Below are 19,512 nucleotides of genomic sequence, written 5' to 3' on the forward strand. Positions count from 1 at the left end.
AAAGGGTAAAAAAGGTAAATTCTTTTCTCCAATTTCCTTTGCATTTATAGTATTAAAAATAACATCTATTTTAAATATACTGTATTTATATATAGCTCTAAATAGTATATGTACCAATAAAATATAAATAGTCATAGGATTAAAAAAGTAAAAAATCTTTTATCAGTCTAAACAGCAGCCCTACTCTCCGCCCACCATCTCGTTCTTATTGCCGTTATATCAGAATAGACCCGTCATCAGATTACCTTCACTGACCCAAATGCCATTCGCTCCTCCCACCTATCTACATCCACTTGCCATCGTCAACCTGCGCCCCCTTTCTGCCGATGCCAAGCATTGCAGGCCCCTCTGGCAAGTGAAACCCAATGCACATTCTCTTGGTACCAATCTGATGCGTAGATTGCATGCCGTGACCGATGCACTCGGTGTAAAAAGATCAAAATTGACCATTTTAAAGGGAGGGGGGGGGGGACTTGATTTCTTGGTAATGACCATTGTATTACCTCTAATCTGCACACTGGTTGGGGGGAACCATAGGCCCGATCTTATACCGGTCCTCTAACAACCATTCATATAGTCACAATTACCCTTACCTATTGCAACATGCCAAACCTTTGGCCACTAGAGCTTGGGGAGCGTTAAGAGTAAGCCATAATACAGCTCGGTATAAATAACAGGCGTACTGGGGCGACCGTAATAAAATGTGAGAACATAAAGAAATAAATATATTGCCTCTCAGGGGGTTCAAGTAACTCATCCACAGGTTACCTTACCCCCTAATAAAGAGGCTAAAAATTCTATGTATATACAGCACCCCTGGCATAGGGGTAACAAAGGGGACTGGTGATCTTGTGCTTAGGGTAAGGAAAAGAAGAGACGGTATTGCCAACCCGCGAGGCAGGACAGGAGAATTCTGGGTAGAGATAATGCCCGTGTTCATGTAAACAAGCTACAAGTAGTTCAGTGGTTGCACTGGCGCTGCCTTGGTTGGCACAGATAGTTGCGGTGCCTCACTGTGTTGCGACCCTGGAACTCCCGCGCCAGATTCTGCCTTTGTATATTTTTACGTCCTAGCTTGCGTTTATCCACCATAGCTTTGGCGCGTTGGATCCTTGAGACTTGACCTACTTTTCCTAAAATAGCGGCTTTGGCAGTAACTGAGGTGGCATGGTGGGGTGTGCGACGCTCCACTCTGGTTTTGGACGGTGACCTGCGGGGAAGAAAGTCAGACGTTAAAAGGCTTCATAGAAGGCATAAGCAATGATGTCAAACTCACCGCCTTTCAGCCGTCTCAAAACTACAATTCCCATCATGCCTTGTAGTCGAAGCTTTAGCTCAGTCTGTCCAGCAATGATGGGATTGTAGTTTTGCAACAGCTAGAGGGCCTCGAGTTTGAAACCTCTGCCTTAAAGAGTCACAGTCATAAAAAAAAAAAAAAAAAAAAAAAAAAAAAAAAAAAAAACGCTTCTTTCCCCATCTCTTTTTGGTGCAGTAGAATCGCTCCATAGACTCCTGCAGTCAGGGGAGAGAAGTGCCTAGCCAAGTGCTTCTCCCTGCTTATTCTGACTACTCCTCCGGATTTACCATAACATTACCAATTTATGAATAGGAGTGTGCAACGTAATCTAAAAGTACACTGCAGTAAAATTTGCCAAAATGTATTATGACTGGCGTATGAACAGCCAGTCTTCGTGAATACCCTGATGTGTTTTTATAGCCCAGACCAGTGCTTCTCAAACTGTGAGGCACAGGGTCCCTGTCTGTGTGAAAACTGCCAACTGAGTAGAGTTGGATTATGGAGACAGGTGCTACAGGTGAAGTAGTATGTGTTTTATTGCAGTATGGAGCAGTATGTATTGGTGCAGTGTGGGTTGGGTTATACCAGTGGAGCAGTATGTATTGGTGCAGTGTGGGTTGGGTTATACCAGTGGAGCAGTATGTATTGGTGCTGTGTGGTGTTGGAGTATTTAGGTGGAGCAGTATGTATTGGTGAGGTGTTGGGTTATATAGGTGGTGCAGTCAGAATTGGTGCTGTGTGATGTTGGAGTATTTAGGTGGAGCAGTATGTATTGGTGCTGTGTGGTGTTGGAGTATTTAGGTGGAGCAGTATGTATTGGTGAGGTGTTGGGTTATATAGGTGGTGCAGTCAGAATTGGTGCTGTGTGATGTTGGAGTATTTAGGTGGAGCAGTATGTATTGGTGCTGTGTGGTGTTGGAGTATTTAGGTGGAGCAGTATGTATTGGTGAGGTGTTGGGTTATATAGGTGGTGCAGTCAGAATTGGTGCTGTGTGATGTTGGAGTATTTAGGTGGAGCAGTATGTATTGGTGCAGTGTGGTGTTGCGTTATACAGGCGGAGCTGTATTTATTTCTGACCTATGGTGCCGATTTGTTGCTGCATCTGGGATATTATATGCACTACATTGCAGTATCTGGTGTTACATAATAGTATGTCTTTGTTGATAAGGCCTCTGTACTAGTCTATTGAGGTCTGAGAACAAAAAGTTTGAGAAGCCCTGTCCCAGACAATACATAGAAAGAAGGGGGGGGGGGGAACAACCTTTATTTCAACTTGAACTAGACCCCAAACAATTCCCCATTCAGCATAAATGTATATGATGTACCTGTCTCTGGTGATTTCAATGGTGTCTTGCTCCACCACGATGCTGCCGCTGGTGATATACACGGACATGCTGGGGTGCTCGATCAGGAGGTCTTCCAGCGGACTGCTTCCCACCGCATTGTGGCCAGGACCCTCTGCAGTGAAACAGGGGGGAGGGGTAACGAACCAGCTCTCGTCCATCGATTGGGGAGGGTGGGGGGGAATGGACCAACCAATCCGCTCACCCAGGGAGTGTGGCAGTGGGCTGGGGTCAATGCTGTCCGTTTGGCCTTCTGCCACATCTTCCCCGCTTGAGGTTAAGGTATAGCTATCTGATATGGCCAAGGAGTCAAGTTAGGAGTGGAAAGAAAGATGGAAGACCACACACATACAGTGTGAAAAAGAAGGGGTGGGGGATGGGAAAAAGGATGGGGAAGTTATTAGTTACAAAAACCATCATTTATTTTTTTTGTTGCCTATGCTATCAACTAACATCCCTTATATCTGTATATGACATGCTGCTTATCGCTTATCCACATCGCATATCATATCTCCTCTGGCTCGGTCTCAGAAAAGTATATAGATTTGTAATTTACTTCTATTTAAAAATCTCCAGTCTTCCAGTACTTATCAGCTGCTGTATGTCCTGCAGGAAGTGGTGTATTCTCTCCAGTATGACACAGTGCTCTCTGCTGCCACCTCTGTCCATGTCAGGAACTGTCCAGAGCAGGAGAGGTTTTCTATGGGGATTTGCTGCTGCTCTGGACAGTTCCTGACATGGACAGAGGTGGCAGCAGAGAGCACTGTGTCAGACTGGAAAGAATACACCACTTTCTGCAGGACATGCAGCTGCTGATAAGTATTGGAAGACTGGAGATTTTCTAATAGAAGTAATATACAAATTATATAACTATATAACTTTCTGACACCGGTTGGTTTAAAAATATTTTTTTTTCCTCCGGAGTACCCCTTTAGGAATTGTCACCAACAGTTTTATCAATGTAAGTGAATTAGTTCTTGCACACATTATATTAGCCCAGGTGCCACTAGAAGACATGGACCAATCAGTATATGAGACAGTAGTAAATGAGGAGGCAACGTGCATCTGTAGGAGGACTATACAGGGTTAAACTAGTGGACGTGGAGAACGCCCATAGCTGAAGTTTATAAGATGCATTCAGCTGACACATAGGAGGAGCCTGGGAGGCAAGCTCCTCCCTATTGTCATATTCAGCTAGATGTAAGGTACAGTATACAATCCTTGTGCTGTATGGCTCCTGCCTCACTAGTTTAACCCTTTTATCACCATCTTACAAATGCTCATATTAGGATGTGTTCACACATACTGTATATAACAGCTGAACACGGCTTCATATCGGCATTGTATACAGTATGTGTGACCGTACCCTATAAAATGTCACCCTCCAACAACAGACTAAAAGGAAATGTCTACACACCATGCCATTTTACACATTCTCTACAGGTTGATTTTTATACCATGTTCAACTGGTCAGAGCTCTGCATCTCCGATAGACACAGTGTTAAGAGATGAAATTCTGTCTGCCTGGAGCCACCACAAGAGGGAGCAAACTGCATACAGTGTATACATTGACCTCAATAATAAAACTGTATGCAGGAAGCTCTCATGCTCCCTCTACTGGTGGAAGCCAGCATGTCATCTACTCCTTCTTTATCTAAGTAGGGGATTTGGAGCTCTGTATCTGAAAGCTGCAGTTCCTACCTAGAGTACTAGGGGGGTGGATGACTTTTGGATCATATATAGTGCTCTACTTCCAGCCCTTTCCTATGTTATCTATGGGGCTTTTTTTTTTTTTTTAAGTCCTCTTGGCTGTCCTTCAGCCTAAGCTGCACAAACCCGAGCTCTCACAATGCAATGTTGCTCATACCACTAAGACGGCAGTTTTTTAAATTTTATTTAACCCCTTAAGCATACAGCCTATTCACATTTTTATAGGATGTGACAAAAAAAAAAAAAAAAATCTGCAATCTCCCTTTCTTTTTGCTTACACTTTTCACCGTACATTAAATCTTAAGAGTTTGAAAAACTTCTTCAGCCACCGCATGATTGGGTTCGGATGGACCCACGCGTGCTTGAGATACGCTCATCTCTAGTGAATAGAAAAATGGGGAAAAGGGGATTGTATTTTTATTAAGTGGGAGCTATATACTTATTATACTTTTTTTTTATAAGCATTAGAGATGAGTGAAGCAGCTTTGGTTTGTACGGCTTCGTGCAGAGGGAGGATACCCCCCAGGGACTGCCTGGAAAACATGGATTCAGCTATGGCACGAGCCAGCTGCCTAAGGGAGATGAGTGCAGATTAGTTTTGCTTCGTGTGCGGATCTATGCGATGCTATTGCACAGCCGGCCTCAGACAGCATCTATTAGCAGCTCACCAAGTGGTCAGCACAGAGGCCTAGTGAAGGCCTCCGGCTGCCATGGTGTGGGTCGGCACACTGCAGGGGTATCTCATTGGAGCATGGCACTTGGCAAGCGATATTAATTGCGGAACTTAAGGGGTTAAATGACAGCCATGAGCGTGGGCACTATTTTGATAGCAGCTGGTGCTCAACATTAAAGATGAACGCAGCTCGAGCCCGATTGTTTAGTTCTTTTAAATTAACTGGTGCCAGAAAGTGGCAGAGATTTGTAATTTACTTCTATTAAAAAAATCTTCAAGTACTTATCAGCTGCTGTATGTCCTGCAGGAAGTGTATTCTTTCCAGTCTGACACAGTGCTCTCTGCTGCCACCTCTGTCCAGAGCAGGAGAGGTTTTCTATGGGGATTTGCTGCTGCTCTGGACATTTCCTGACATGGACAGAGGTGGCAGCAGAGAGCACTGTGTCAGACTGGAGAGAATACACCACTTCCTGCAGGACATACAGCAGCTGATAAGTACTGCAAAACTGGATATTTTTTAATAGAAGTAAAACTATATGAAATATTAATTTTTGTACCTACAATCGGAGGAATTGATCACAATCTGCACCTGGCACAGACCGACAAAAAGATCGCAAATGGTGTTTAAAAGCGGAGTTTCCCTTTAGCATTATTGGACTTGTTTGTGTCGTTCTATTGAAGCGTGTGATGAAATGAAGCCGAAATACTTGAGAAACCTCCAGAAAGCTGTGGAAACTATTGCTGCTTCCTGTAACCTCTATGGCTGCCGGGCCTAGCACTGAAGCCCTGCCTGGAGACAGACTAATAGTTGTTCCCGAAAACTTTTTCCATAACAAACTAGCATGAGAGCAGAGACACCGCGTCCAGAGCTAAATATAAGGCGGACCTCCGGAGAATGTGACCCGTGGAGAAGAATCCCGTTACACTGCCGGCCTTACCTGGGATGTCAATGATCAGCCAGCCGTCATCTTCCTCTTCGGATACAAAAGCTTTTGGTTCTACAGGATCGCTGGCTGGTCCCTCGCTGAAGAACAGTCGGGTCAGGCGCTGGAACATGGCTGAAGAGGACGGTGGAGATTGCTGGAGGTTATCGGAGTGGAGGTCGGAGGGGTTGTAAACAGGCGGGCAGCGGCGGTGGTGTGCGGCAGCGGGGTCAGCAGATTCCCACTGGAGGAGTTGTAAACATGAGGCTTCTGTATGGCTTTGATAAAGTCACCCTGCAACAAGAGACACACAGCTGTAACATCCGACAATGCAAACCATCCAGACGGGGTCTTAAAGGGGTACGCCAGAGAACCAGCTAGTGTCAAAAAATTATACAAATTTGTAAATTACTTCTATTCAAAAATCTCCAGTCTTCCAGTACTTATCAGCTGCAGGAAGTGGTGTATTCTTTCCAGACACAGTGCTCTCTGCTGCCACCTCTGTCCATGTCAGGAACTGTCCAGATCAGCAGCAAATCCCCATCGAAAACCTCTCCTGCTCTGGACAGTTCCTGACATGGACAGAGGGGGCAGCAGAGAGCACTGTGTCAGACTGGAGAGAATACACCACTTCCTGCAGGACATACAGCAGCTGATAAGTACTGGAAGACTAGAATTTATTTATTTTTTTTAAAAAAAGTAAATTACAACTCTGGCACTGGTTGATTTGAAAGAAAATGGTTTAGGATGAACAACCCCTTTAATGTAACAAAACAAGGCAGGTTTTAAAAATTTTAAATGACGGCTTACATTTTAACTGGCATTTTGCCCTTTCTAGTTAACCTGGCATCCCTATAACTGGCATGTGTAGAGGGGTGTGTGCACTCAGTGCCTAGAATAGGAAGACTACTGTACAGTCTCTAGAACTGAAGACAACTGTGAAGTATGCGCTACTAACATACAGCAATTGTAGGAAATGCAAAATAAATAAATAAAAGCTCGTGGATGAGGGAACCAGCGGCCCGCTAGCGGTTGCCAAACTATAAATATATTGCAGATTTCCCATCCCTGCGGTATGGTTGGATATCATAATGATCCCTTCCTACCTGTAGATGCATAATAATAAGTAACACTGATCACAGCCAATACACAATTCAGATTTCTGCCGATTTGTTGCCTGGAATCTGTCGACACTAAATGACAGACACGCCCTGTACAGCCAGGACAGTGTAAGGCAATGTTATCTGCTGTCATATGATGTCAATGACTGTTGGCCGAGACAGTTCTCTCCTGTCCTCTCAATAAATGTGAACAAACGTAAATAATCTTTATAAGGGAAGGGTAAGCTGCAACCAGACAGCTATAGTGGCTTATCTCTCTGAGAACTAAGGGATCGGGCAGTGAAATTCCATCACACTCGACCCCTACTACCACTAACTGTCAGTGGAGTTTCGATAGACCCTGGCCCATCTGGCAATTGCCCGAGTTGCTAGTTGGCCAGTCCGGCCCTGTCCCATACACTTCATACTAATGAGCAGTGTGTTTGGCCAGCAGAAGTATAGTGTGTATGGGGGCCTTAACAGCTGTACAGTGCCCCCCCAATACAGATCAGCAGAACATGCTCTGTACAGATGCTAAAGCAGGAGGGATGATATACTAGGCCATAGGAAGTTAAAGGGAACCCATCACCTTTATGCTGCCTGAACCACAGATCACCGTTGCACTCCCTGGCAGGTCCTTGAACTATTTGTGCGGCCATGGAAACTGACAGCACGGATATGCACAAATCTGTGCTGTCAGTTTCCAGATCACACAAGTAATGCATACTTACCTTCTGCGCTGCTGTGTGATCCGACATCCAGCTGGTGGCCAGAGAGCAAGACAGGATAACACAGCAGCACACAAGGTAAGTATGCATTACTTTTGTGATCTGGAAACCGACAGCATGGATATGCCAGATGGCCAGTCCGGGCCTGCCCCCATACAATTTATATTGATGAGTGATGGTTTTGGCCAATAGAAGTATAAAGCGTATGGGGACCGAGCTGTACAGATGCTAAAGCAGGAGGGATGATACACTAGGAGACAGGAAGTTAAAGGGAACCTATCACTGTCATGATGCCTGATCCTGGAGTCATTGGTGCCGTCTCTGGCAGGTCCCCCCTGCTCCACCGCCCTAATTCATAGAAGTCCTCCAGTCTAAGTATAGAGAGAAATCTGTCCATTTAGGTGTGAAGAAGTTGCCAGGGTCCGCCCCTATGACTCTTGGTTCTGGAAGGGTCTCCTGACCATAATCTGATCACAAGTTTCCCACCTGCTGGACCTAGTGGGGAAACCTGGCAATAACAGTTCAGTTTCCCTGCAGCGCCGCCACGGGCGAAATTAAAAATTACATTGTGTCATTTCATATCATTGGGTTGGGAGGAGGCAGAGAAGAAGATCCTGAAGACGGGATCCCCCTTTATGACAGGGCAAAGTGGGTTATCAACACATGCCAAATAAATGGGAACAGAGTGCCACAGGTTGGAGACCAATGACCAGACTATACGGAATATCACATGGAACAACATACAGAATATAACAAGAAGTCGTAGCCGCACATAAGCTCCGTTCACTGGGGGGGGTATAAGGGACCTCCGTTCTCAGGATTGTGGGGGTCTCCTAGACAGGTGATGATCTTTAACCTTGAGATAACCCCTTCATACTACATGCAGCAATCTCAATGTGAATACTGTTCTAGATCGCTCCAAGCAGATTGAGGCCGTGCACGGACATGAGAACAGAGTAGATGTAAGAGATAGGATGGATATCACCCATAGCATGTGATCTCCACCAGTGAACAATGCTCCGTCTGTAACCGAAATCTATGGGTGGTTCCCGGAATAGCTCCCATAGTTATACACTTGTTTTACAGCTAAACTAAAAAATGTGGAACAGATAGTTTTAATGCATGTGTATAGTTGCAAAACTACAACTCCCATCATGCCTGGACAGCCTTCGGCTGTCCAGGCATGATGGGAATTGTAGTTTTGCAACAGCTGGAGGGCCAAAGGTTCCCCGTCCCGGTTATTCAATAAAAGCCCATAATATGTCACCTAATTCCATGAACACGGAACATTGGCATCTTTCATTTAGGGCAAAGAGCGAGCTCCGCTAATCTCCTTCTGTCTGAGCCGTGACTGGCACAGAAACCGCCCAATAAAGCCCTCGCCCCACTATAATCTGCATGACTCTCATCAAGGCCTCTGCAGGATATCAGGCTGTAAGGGGTTAATGACACATACTGAACGCCGAGAATCTGACCCGGGCGGCTCGGACAGTCTGTACTATTCACAGGGCGAGCTCACCTTACAGGAGCGACACAAATAGGCCGAAGCTAGCCACAGGCATGAGACCCAGACAGTGGACCCCCCCATCTGATGTTTCCTCAATGTCTGCCATCATGGGAAAGGAGCATCAGGTTGGCTGGAAAGAGAAGCGGTGATCACTTTTATACTGCCCGAACAACAAGTCATCGGGGCGCTAGTTATGTTTGGGTGGAATAGCCCTTTAAGAGTGACAAAATCTGCACCCAAACTGGAGACAAGAGTGGTGCTGTCTCTGGAAGTGGCCATGTTTTTGTAGCAATGGATTACCCCTTTAAGTGCTGATGGGAAAAGTGTTGAACGGAGCAGTTAAAGCGGTTATCCAGCGCTACAAAAACATGGCCACTTTTCCCCTCTCTTGTCTCCAGTTCAGGTGCGGTTTGCAATTAAGCTCCATTTACTTCAATGGAACAGAGTTTGAAACCCCCCCCAATCTGGAGACAAGATAGGGGGGAAATTGGCCATGTTTTTGTAGCGCTGGATAACCCCTTTAGGCTGTTCGGGTTCAGCAACAGTCTCCATACCCCGGCCTTTGTGGCTGCACAAGATGGATGCTGCCCTAGGGCTGTCAGGAGAACATGGATAACAACATAGGCCTTTGGCTGCATCCGTGTTTTCCAGGACTCCCTAGGGCGGCAGCAAACTTCTGCAGCAGTGGGGAGTCACATGGCGGGGGTTCGGGTTTGGGGGAACGTTGATGAACCTAAACAGCTTGATAAATCTGTTAGGAACCTATAGAGCAGAGGTGGTCCCCACTCCCCAGCCAGGTTTTGGAGGCCTCAGCTGCAGCCCTTGATTCCAGTTAGGCCACATTCACATGTTCCATAGTGCAGCTGTAACTGTGCACCCATTCATTTTAACTGGACCCGTTCCGTATGCATTACAGGCCCATGTCCCATGACACAAAAAACAACCATGCAGGTCCTAGTGCAGAGCCGCCATCACTATTCAGTATAAAATGGGTCTGTGCATTGTGGACAACCTGCGGCTACCTATGGATGGACGCACTTTCCGTAGCTCCAGGTCCGCAGCTACACACAGCCTCCAGAACGTGTGAACATAGCCTTATTTAAGAATGACAATGTCATCAAGACAACCCACATTTCATGGAGCAACAATACTCCGCACCAATGACACAACGTCGGCCATTTGGAGACATCAGTATGGGTTCACCAGGTGATGGTGCCGCGAGCAGCAACGATAAACCGAGAAGCTGCATCTAAGCATTGTAGGGGGCAGAGGGGAGGCCCGCCATAGCTGACAACCAGATGAGTGCGTCTGTGCCAAGAATTCAAGAGCCGACAACCAAGCCGGGAACCACTGATATAGAGACCAAGCCAGGAGCCACAGGGCCACTTCCAAACAGTGAGAGGTCGGTTCTACACGGTGGTATTTGGTGACACTAAGGGGTATTGTGTGTACTGCAGGGGTATTATACGGGCACTGCGCGGAGGTACTACACGGGCACTGCGCGGAGGTACTACACGGGCACTGCGCGGAGGTACTACACGGGCACTGCGCGGAGGTATTATACGCGCACTGCGCGGAGGTACTACACGGGCACTGCGCGGAGGTACTACACGGGCACTGCGCGGAGGTACTACACGGGCACTGCGCGGAGGTATTATACGCGCACTGCACGGAGGTACTACACGGGCACTGCACGGAGGTACTACACGGGCACTGCACGGAGGTACTACACGGGCACTGCGCGGAGGTACTACACGGGCACTGCGCGGAGGTACTACACGGGCACTGCGCGGAGGTACTACACGGGCACTGCACGGAGGTACTACACGGGCACTGCACGGAGGTACTACACGGGCACTGCGCGGAGGTACTACACGGGCACTGCGCGGAGGTACTACACGGGCACTGCGCGGAGGTACTACACGGGCACTGCGCGGAGGTACTACACGGGCACTGCGCGGAGGTATTATACACGCGCACTGCACGGAGGTATTATACACGCACTGCACGGAGGTATTATACGGGCACTGCGCGGAGGCATTATACGCACACTGCGCGGAGGTATTATACACGCACTGCACGGAGGTATTATACACGCACTGCACGGAGGTATTATACACACAAACTGCACGGAGGTATTATACACGCACTGCACGGAGGTATTATACACGCACTGCACGGAGGTATTATACACACAAACTGCACGGAGGTATTATACACGCACTGCACGGAGGTATTATAAGCGCACTGCGCGGAGGTACTACACGGGCACTGCACGGAGGTATTACACGGGCACTGCGCGAAGGTATTATACACGCACTGCGCGGAGGTATTATACACACACTGCACGGAGGTATTATACGGGCACTGCGCGGAGGCATTATACGCACACTGCGCGGAGGTATTATACACGCACTGCACGGAGGTATTATACACGCACTGCACGGAGGTATTATACACACACACTGCACGGAGGTATTATACACGCACTGCACGGAGGTATTATACGGGCACTGCGCGGAGGCATTATACGCACACTGCACGGAGGTACTACACGGGCACTGCACGGAGGTATTATACACGCACTGCACGGAGGTATTATAAGCGCACTGCACGGAGGTATTATAAGCGCACTGCACGGAGGTATTATACACACACTGCGCGGAGGTACTACACGGAGGTATTATACACGCACTGCACGGAGGTATTATAAGCGCACTGCACGGAGGTATTATAAGCGCACTGCGCGGTGGTATTATACGCGCACTGAACGGAGGTACTACACGGGCACTGCACAGAGGTATTATACGCGCACTGCGCGGTGGTATTATACAGGCACTGCACGGAGTATTTAGTTGACGTTACGGGGGGTCATATAGGAGCTATTAGAAGCCCTGAGATTCTATGGACACACAATAACCAGGCTGTAATACAAACCCGCACCTTATACATGTAGCTCAGGTTCAGCAGCTCTGCACAACCCAACACTATGCAGAAATAAGAGCAGAGTCAGCCGGGGCGGCCATTACACCCGACCTCTGCAGTAACGTCTACACGCATCACAAGCTAAGAACTGGGGCTCAATGCCTGGCACCTCAGCAGTCACATCCCCCCATATCCTGCTGTGTATATTGGCTGGAGGTCATATTTAAAGTGGCAGCCACTGACCTAGGATTAGGTATAGTACACGGTGTACTGAGCGCACACTCAGCTCTGCAATGTCCACAAGGTTGCCAGCCCTGGAATAAGCCTCTCTGTATCTAAGTGTGGGCTAAAAATAAAGTCCAGGGCGCAGCATTAACCTTCTACCTGACAGCAGGAGCTGCATTGCTTTCCATGTTCCTCGGCCAAGAAGGAAATGTCCAGGGTGTGACTATGCGTAACGGGTCTCGGGGTGAGTCGTGGTACCATCTTTAACGGCTGACGTTAATTTGACAGTAATGCTTTAAAGGAGCAGAAACATTAAAAGGAAATCTACTGTACCTCCAGGTGGTGGCGCCAGAGAGCTGCTGAGGAAGAAGCAGAGCTCCACACTGCCACCTACTGGCCTATTATCAAATCAATGTTCAACCCCATAACAAAAACAAGGCCTCGGGTTGGGTGTGGTTTTTGAAGCTCCAGTGAAGTGAATAGAGCTGAATTGTAATACCGCACACAACCTGAGGACAGGGGTGGAGCTGTTCTTGCAAGAAAATTGCTGGATAATCAGTTCTGCATTGTTGTGTCTTCCACCGAGATCACACACGTCTCCAGGGACAGCCTGGCCTACGCTCACAGATCCCATAACGGTGGTCGGTAACCTAGGCAACGGCTGTCAGTTATACAGGAAGAGATGAGGGCCAAAAGGCTAAAGCAAGCAATTTAGCTGATGAAAAGCTTTATCTATGATATATGAAGAGTATCGAAGATGAGAATACCGATCTACAGACATCTATTCAGGGGTCTTCTCCCTTAGTGGGGCTTCTTTCCTGTTATAGGAGAGATACTTTCTTCCCATGGTGCACTGCATGGTTTATAAGACTCCATATACCAGTATGGCGGGTAGCTGGAGGAAACACAGTGGGAGCTATTAGTCCTCGGTCAGGACTGGTGGTCAGTCGTTTCTTAAATCAACTGGTGACAGAAAGTCTTATGCAGATTTGTAAATTATTTCTATTTAAAAATCTCCAGTCTTCCAGTACTTATCAGCTGCTGTATGTCCTGCAGGAAGTGGTGTATTCTTTCCAGTCTGACACAGTGCTCTCTGCTGCCACCTCTGTCCATGTCAGGAACTGTCCAGAGCAGGAGAGGTTTTCTATGGGAATTTGCTGCAGCTCGAGACAGTTCCTGGATTCTTATCCTTAAAGGGGTTATCCAGCGCTACAAAAATATGGCCACTTTCCCCCTACTGTTGTCTCCAGATTGGCTGGGGTTTTGAAATTCAGTTCGATTGAAGTAAATGGAGCTTAATTGCAAACTGCACCTGAGCTGGAGACAACAGTAGGGGGAAAAGTGGCCATGTTTTTGTTGATAACCCCTTTAAAGTGGACAGGTTATCAGACAATGACATATTGTTTTTAAGTAAAACATATTTCTAAAGAATTTTTAGCAATCCCCCCACCCAGTTTTTCTATATTACTTATCAGCTGCTGTATGTCCTGCAGGAAGTGGTGTATTCTCTCCAGTGTGACACAGTGCTCTCTGCTGCCACCTCTGTCCATGTCAGGAATTGTCCAGAGCAGCAGAGGTTTTCTATGGGGATTTGACAGTTCCTGACATGGACAGAGGAGGCAGCAGAGAGCACTGTGTCAGACTGGAAAGCATACACCACTTCCTGCAGGACATACAGCAGCTGATAAGTACTGGAACACTGGAGATTTTTAAATAGAAGTAAATTACAAATCTTTCTGAAACCAGATAATTTAATTATATATATATTTTAAGGTTTTTTTTAAATGGAGAACTCTGGGCTGGGGTGATTTTTGGCGAAGTGCTGGGGAGGGGGAAGGATGAAAGTAGTAATATGCTTGAACATGCCGCTTCGGGGTCCAAGTGGGGACCTGGGATGTGACGTGTTAGGCCTGCTCAGCTAGTCAGCGGCTGAGGCGGGACCCCACTATGGGCGCTGACTGGCTGAGCGGGCCTAACATGTCACATGCCAGGTCCCCAGGCTATGGGATACCGGTACCAGAGCTTGAGCGGGGAGGTGAGAACATGTTACATCTTTCATCCTCCCCAGTCTGGAGTTCTCCTTTAACACTACCATTGAAACAAAGGAATGAAAGCACAAAGCTGCGGAGCTTACACGGCTATTACACTTGATTTACACAGTAACGTGAGACTCCTCTGCTAATAGCAATACGCTGTATACACCATAAACAGTCTCTATACCCAGAGCTCAGCTGTTTGTTGGCAACCAAGGTGCCGCTGCAAGGATATCGCCTCTGTTAACCCCTTCAGGTGTTTGTTTTGTAACGAAGTAACGGTGAGGAACCTGCCACCCTCCGGCTGTTGCAAAACTACAACTCCCATCATGCCTGGACAGCCGAAGGCTGTCCAGGCATGATGGGAGTTGTAGTTTTGCAACAGCCGGAGGGCCGCAGGTTCCCCACCATCATAATAAAGGAATGCAGCGACTACGGTATACGGCTGGATACGACCGTTAACCCTTCCTCTACTATCTGCAGTTATGGACACGTCACAAAACAGTACGGAATTCATCCGGGATAAGCGCCCCCCCCCCCTCCCCGATCTACAACACCGGGGGCGGAAAGCAGCTAAATAAAGACTGACGGCCAAACTTTACACGTCCCGACATGTCAGATGGGAGTCATGGCGTCCTGATACATGATAGCAGACCAGCGACACCCTATGTACTCCTACATTCACCCCCCAATAACATCGAGCGGCAGCGGGTTATTCTCAGCACATCCCGGAAGTTCAGTGGAGGACAGGCTGAGGAGCGTGACGTTCAATGTCATATGCAGATGAGACAGAAGTCACCGGAGACACCGGGTACAGGAAAACTACAACTCCCATCATCCCCGGCTGTCCAAGCATCATGGGAGTCCTAGTCTCCCAAGATCATATTAATCATATTCCACGACTTTTATGACTCCTCCCCCCTGATTTGTTTAGCTCCTCCTCTAATTATTATTATTTTTTCTGTTTACAACCTAACGGCATATGTTACATAGTGACATCATCACGCTCATTAGATCTGACCTGAATTTGTGGCGTGTCATAGGGTTGTATGTAATCTCTCATCGTCTGCGGAGAAACCGCCCGAGGGGGGGGGGGGGATATTAACCCCTTACTGCACCATGTCAGGATTTTAAGGAAGGGCCCAGATTATTGGATGCGGGGGGTCCAGACACCTGACTGTAATGTAGATTTCCATAGAAGGATTGAAATTTCCAGCAGATTTCTCCTGCGGATGACACCCCACCCCCTGCCTGAAGGATCCTGGGCTACGGCAGACCCGGATTAGGTATTTGCATACTGACAGGCCAAGCTTAGGAAGGAGGAGGAGGATGAGAAGAGGGGGAGGATGGGTGACCTGGGACATCGGTGCCCTCTACAGAACGGAGCGGCAGGGGGTCCCTTATGGATGGGGATGATGGGGATCCATAGAGCTGAGGGGCAGAGCCCACCCCTGGAGAGGAGAAAGAGGAGGAGAGAAGCAGAGGGGGGAGGGAGAGATGGAGGAAAGATGATCAACTACAGGGACAGGAATGGAGCAGGACAGGAGAACACAATAGGGCAAACAAAGAGCGAGAGGGGGCAATGGATGCCATACTGGGGGGCAATGGATGCCATACTGGGGGGCAATGGATGCCATACTGGGGGGCAATGGATGCCATACTGGGGGGCAATGGATGCCATACTGGGGGGCAATGGATGCCATAGCAGGGGGTAGGGGGGCAATGGATGCCATACTGGGGGGCAATGGATGCCATAGCAGGGGGTAGGGGGGCAATGGATGCCATAGCGGGGGGGTATAAAGGAAGAGATCACAACACCCAGTATACAATAAACAGCTGGGTCTATCCCCCCTGTCATTGTTCTCTGCAGTCAGCCACACACAGGGCACCTTACAAGGGGTTAAAGACAAAGATGTCCTCCCTGCCCCTCCCCCAGCCCTCTCCGTCCATTGTCACCTATGACAACATCTGCCGCTACCGAGTGACATCATAGCGGGGAATAAGAGCAGCTCCTGTATAGTCTATGGAGATCAGTATACAGTGGTGTCAGAGGGAGGGTTACCACTAGATACGGTGTATACACACAGAGGATACAGTATATACACAGACTAGAGAGGATACACACATAGGACTATGGAGGATACAGTATATACACAGAGGACTATGGAGGATACAGTATATACAAAGACTAGAGAGGATACAGTGTATATACACACAGACTACATAGGATACAGAGGTATACACACAGAGGACTATGGAGGATACAGTGTATATACAGACTAGGGAGGATACAGTGTATATACACACAGACTACATAGGATACAGAGGTATACACACAGAGGACTATGGAGGATACAGTGTATATACAGACTAGGGAGGATACAGTGTATATACACACAGACTACATAGGATACAGAGGTATACACACAGAGGACTATGGAGGATACAGTATATACAAAGACTAGAGAGGATACAGTGTATATACACACAGACTACATAGGATACAGAGGTATACACACAGAGGACTATGGAGGATAGCAGTATATATACACAGACTAGAAATATACAATGTATACACATAGAACACTGTATCTCTCTAGTCTATGTGTATACATTGTATCTGTATAGTCTATGTATACACTGTATCTCTCTATAGTCTATGTATATACACTGTATCCTCTCTATAGTCTATGTATATACACTGTATCCTCTCTATAGTCTATGTATATACACTGTATCCTCTCTATAGTCTATGTACACACTGTATTCTGTATAGTCTATGTATATACACTGTATCCTCTCTCTAGTCTATGTGTATACATTGTATCTGTATAGTCTATGTATATACACTGTATCTCTCTATAGTCTATGTATATACACTGTATCTCTCTAGTCCTTTATGTATATACACTGTACCCTCTCTATAGTCTATGTATATACACTGTATCTCTCTAGTCCTCTATGTATATACACTGTATCTCTCTATAGTCTATGTATATACACTGTATCTCTCTATAGTCTATGTATACACACTGTATCTCTCTAGTCCTTTATGTATATACACTGTATCCTCTCTATAGTCTATGTATATACACTGTATCTCTCTAGTCCTCTATGTATATACACTGTATCTCTCTATAGTCTATGTATATACACTGTATCTGTATAGTCTATGTATATACACTGTATCTCTCTATAGTCTATGTATATACACTGTATCTCTCTATAGTCTATGTATACACACTGTATCTCTCTAGTCCTTTATGTATATACACTGTATCCTCTCTATAGTCTATGTATATACACTGTATCTCTCTAGTCCTCTATGTATATACACTGTATCTCTCTATAGTCTATGTATATACACTGTATCCTCTCTCTAGTCTATGTATATACACTGTATTCTGTATAGTCTATGTATATACACTGTATCCTCTCTCTAGTCTATGTATATACACTGTATCCTCTCTCTAGTCTATGTATATACACTGTATCCTCTCTCTAGTCTATGTATATACACTGTATCCTCTCTCTAGTCTATGTGTATACACTGTATCCTCTCTCTAGTCTATGTATATACACTGTATCCTCTCTCTAGTCTATGTATATACACTGTATCCTCTCTCTAGTCTATGTGTATACACTGTATCCTCTCTCTAGTCTATGTGTATACATTGTATACTCTGTATAGTCCTCTATGATGGCTCCAGCATTAACCCCTTGCAGCCACCCCCCTTGTTATGGAGACACAGATGACAGCTACAGATTAACCCCTGCAGTGCTGGAGGAATCCACCAATATACCATACAGCATCCCAGCAATGATTGATAGACTCTAAAGTTTAGATGGATGAGTGTATAGGTGTGATCGATTACATGATCATCAATAGACCGCGGGCACACACATAACACAGCCCAAAGATAGAGGTGAGAGAAGAGCCGGGTGTGAGGCTTCACCTTACCGTGCTGCAGCGGTCACCAGCAGTGTCCAGGAGGCGATACAGAAGGCCAGGTGAGGTAGATGCTCAGGACTGTATACAGCACAGCCTCTGCCGGCTCAATCATCAGAACGGCTACAACAGCTGACAGCTACGTCACAGTCATAGCCCAGGCCCCGCCCCCGAGCTGACGTCACGTTCTGCAGTTTAAACTGCTGGAGGGAGGAGCCAGGAGGGAGGAGGGGACTGGAGTGTAAACTGTGGTGACGTCATAGCGGGGGGGTCTTTGCTATACTGTAGTATCAGTGTATGGCGGGGGGTTCCCTATGTGTAGGCTGGAGATATTATACACAGTATTATGGCTGGCAGCACTATTATAGGTATTATACCAGCTATCCCATCAGAGATTACACCCGTTATTATAGCAGATAGTATACCAGCAATCCCATATACACAGTAATAATCCCCCTCACTGCCCATATACACAGTAATAATGCCCCCACTGCCCATATACACAGTAATAATGCCCCCACTGCCCTTATACACAGTAATAATGCCCCTCACTGCCCATATACACAGTAATAATGCCCCTCACTGCCCATATACACAGTAATAATGCCCCTCACTGCCCATATACACAGTAATAATGCCCCTCACTGCTCATATACACAGTAATAATGCCCCTCACTTCCCATATACACAGTAATAATGCCCCTCACTGCCCATATACACAGTAATAATGCCCCTCACTGTCCATATACACAGTAATAATGCCCCCACTTCCCATATACACAGTAATAATGCCCCTCACTGCCCATATACACAGTAATAATGACCCTCACTGCCCATATACACAGTAATAATGACCCTCACTGCCCATATACACAGTAATAATGACCCTCACTGCCCATATACACAGTAATAATGCCCCTCACTGCCCACACACGGTAATAATGCCCCTCACTGCCCATATACACAGTAATAATGCCCCTCACTGCCCATATACACAGTAATAATGCCCCTCACTGCCCATATACACAGAAATAATGCCCCTCACTGCCCATATACACAGTAATAATGCCCCTCACTGCTCATATACACAGTAATAAT

General features: G+C 46.7%; 1 protein-coding gene across 2 annotated transcripts; it reads right to left on the reverse strand.

The window, feature by feature from the left end:
* Positions 1–712: 712 nt before the first annotated feature.
* Positions 713–18,572, reverse strand: TP53INP2 (tumor protein p53 inducible nuclear protein 2). Of its 2 annotated transcripts, none has more exons than XM_069952329.1 (4): positions 18,427–18,572; positions 5,963–6,241; positions 2,624–2,933; positions 713–1,210 (listed from the first exon to the last, which is right to left on the reverse strand). In XM_069952329.1, exons 2-4 carry the CDS (start codon positions 6,078–6,080, stop codon positions 961–963), a joined length of 678 nt encoding a protein of 225 aa, XP_069808430.1. In that variant the 5' UTR covers positions 6,081–6,241; positions 18,427–18,572; the 3' UTR covers positions 713–960. The 2 variants fall into 2 exon arrangements, with proteins under 2 accessions (XP_069808430.1, XP_069808431.1); XM_069952330.1 differs by having other exon boundaries at positions 18,422–18,572.
* Between the last annotated feature and the right edge of the window lie 940 nt (positions 18,573–19,512).

Source organism: Dendropsophus ebraccatus, chromosome 14 (genome assembly GCF_027789765.1).
Source record: "Dendropsophus ebraccatus isolate aDenEbr1 chromosome 14, aDenEbr1.pat, whole genome shotgun sequence".
In the NCBI taxonomy this organism is placed as follows: Eukaryota; Metazoa; Chordata; class Amphibia; order Anura; family Hylidae; genus Dendropsophus; species Dendropsophus ebraccatus.

What these genes read in the sequence shown, in the direction of transcription:
- TP53INP2 (XM_069952329.1), bottom strand. Translation starts at nt 6,080, where the DNA reads ATGTTCCAGCGCCTGACCCGACTGTTCTTCAGCGAGGGACCAGCCAGC. An exon ending in GCTGATCATTGACATCCCAG is followed by an intron (nt 2,934 to 5,962) that starts GTAAGGCCGGCA and finishes TGGCCATATCAG; the next exon opens with ATAGCTATACCTTAACCTCA. An exon ending in ATTGAAATCACCAGAGACAG is followed by an intron (nt 1,211 to 2,623) that starts GTACATCATATA and finishes TCTTCCCCGCAG; the next exon opens with GTCACCGTCCAAAACCAGAG.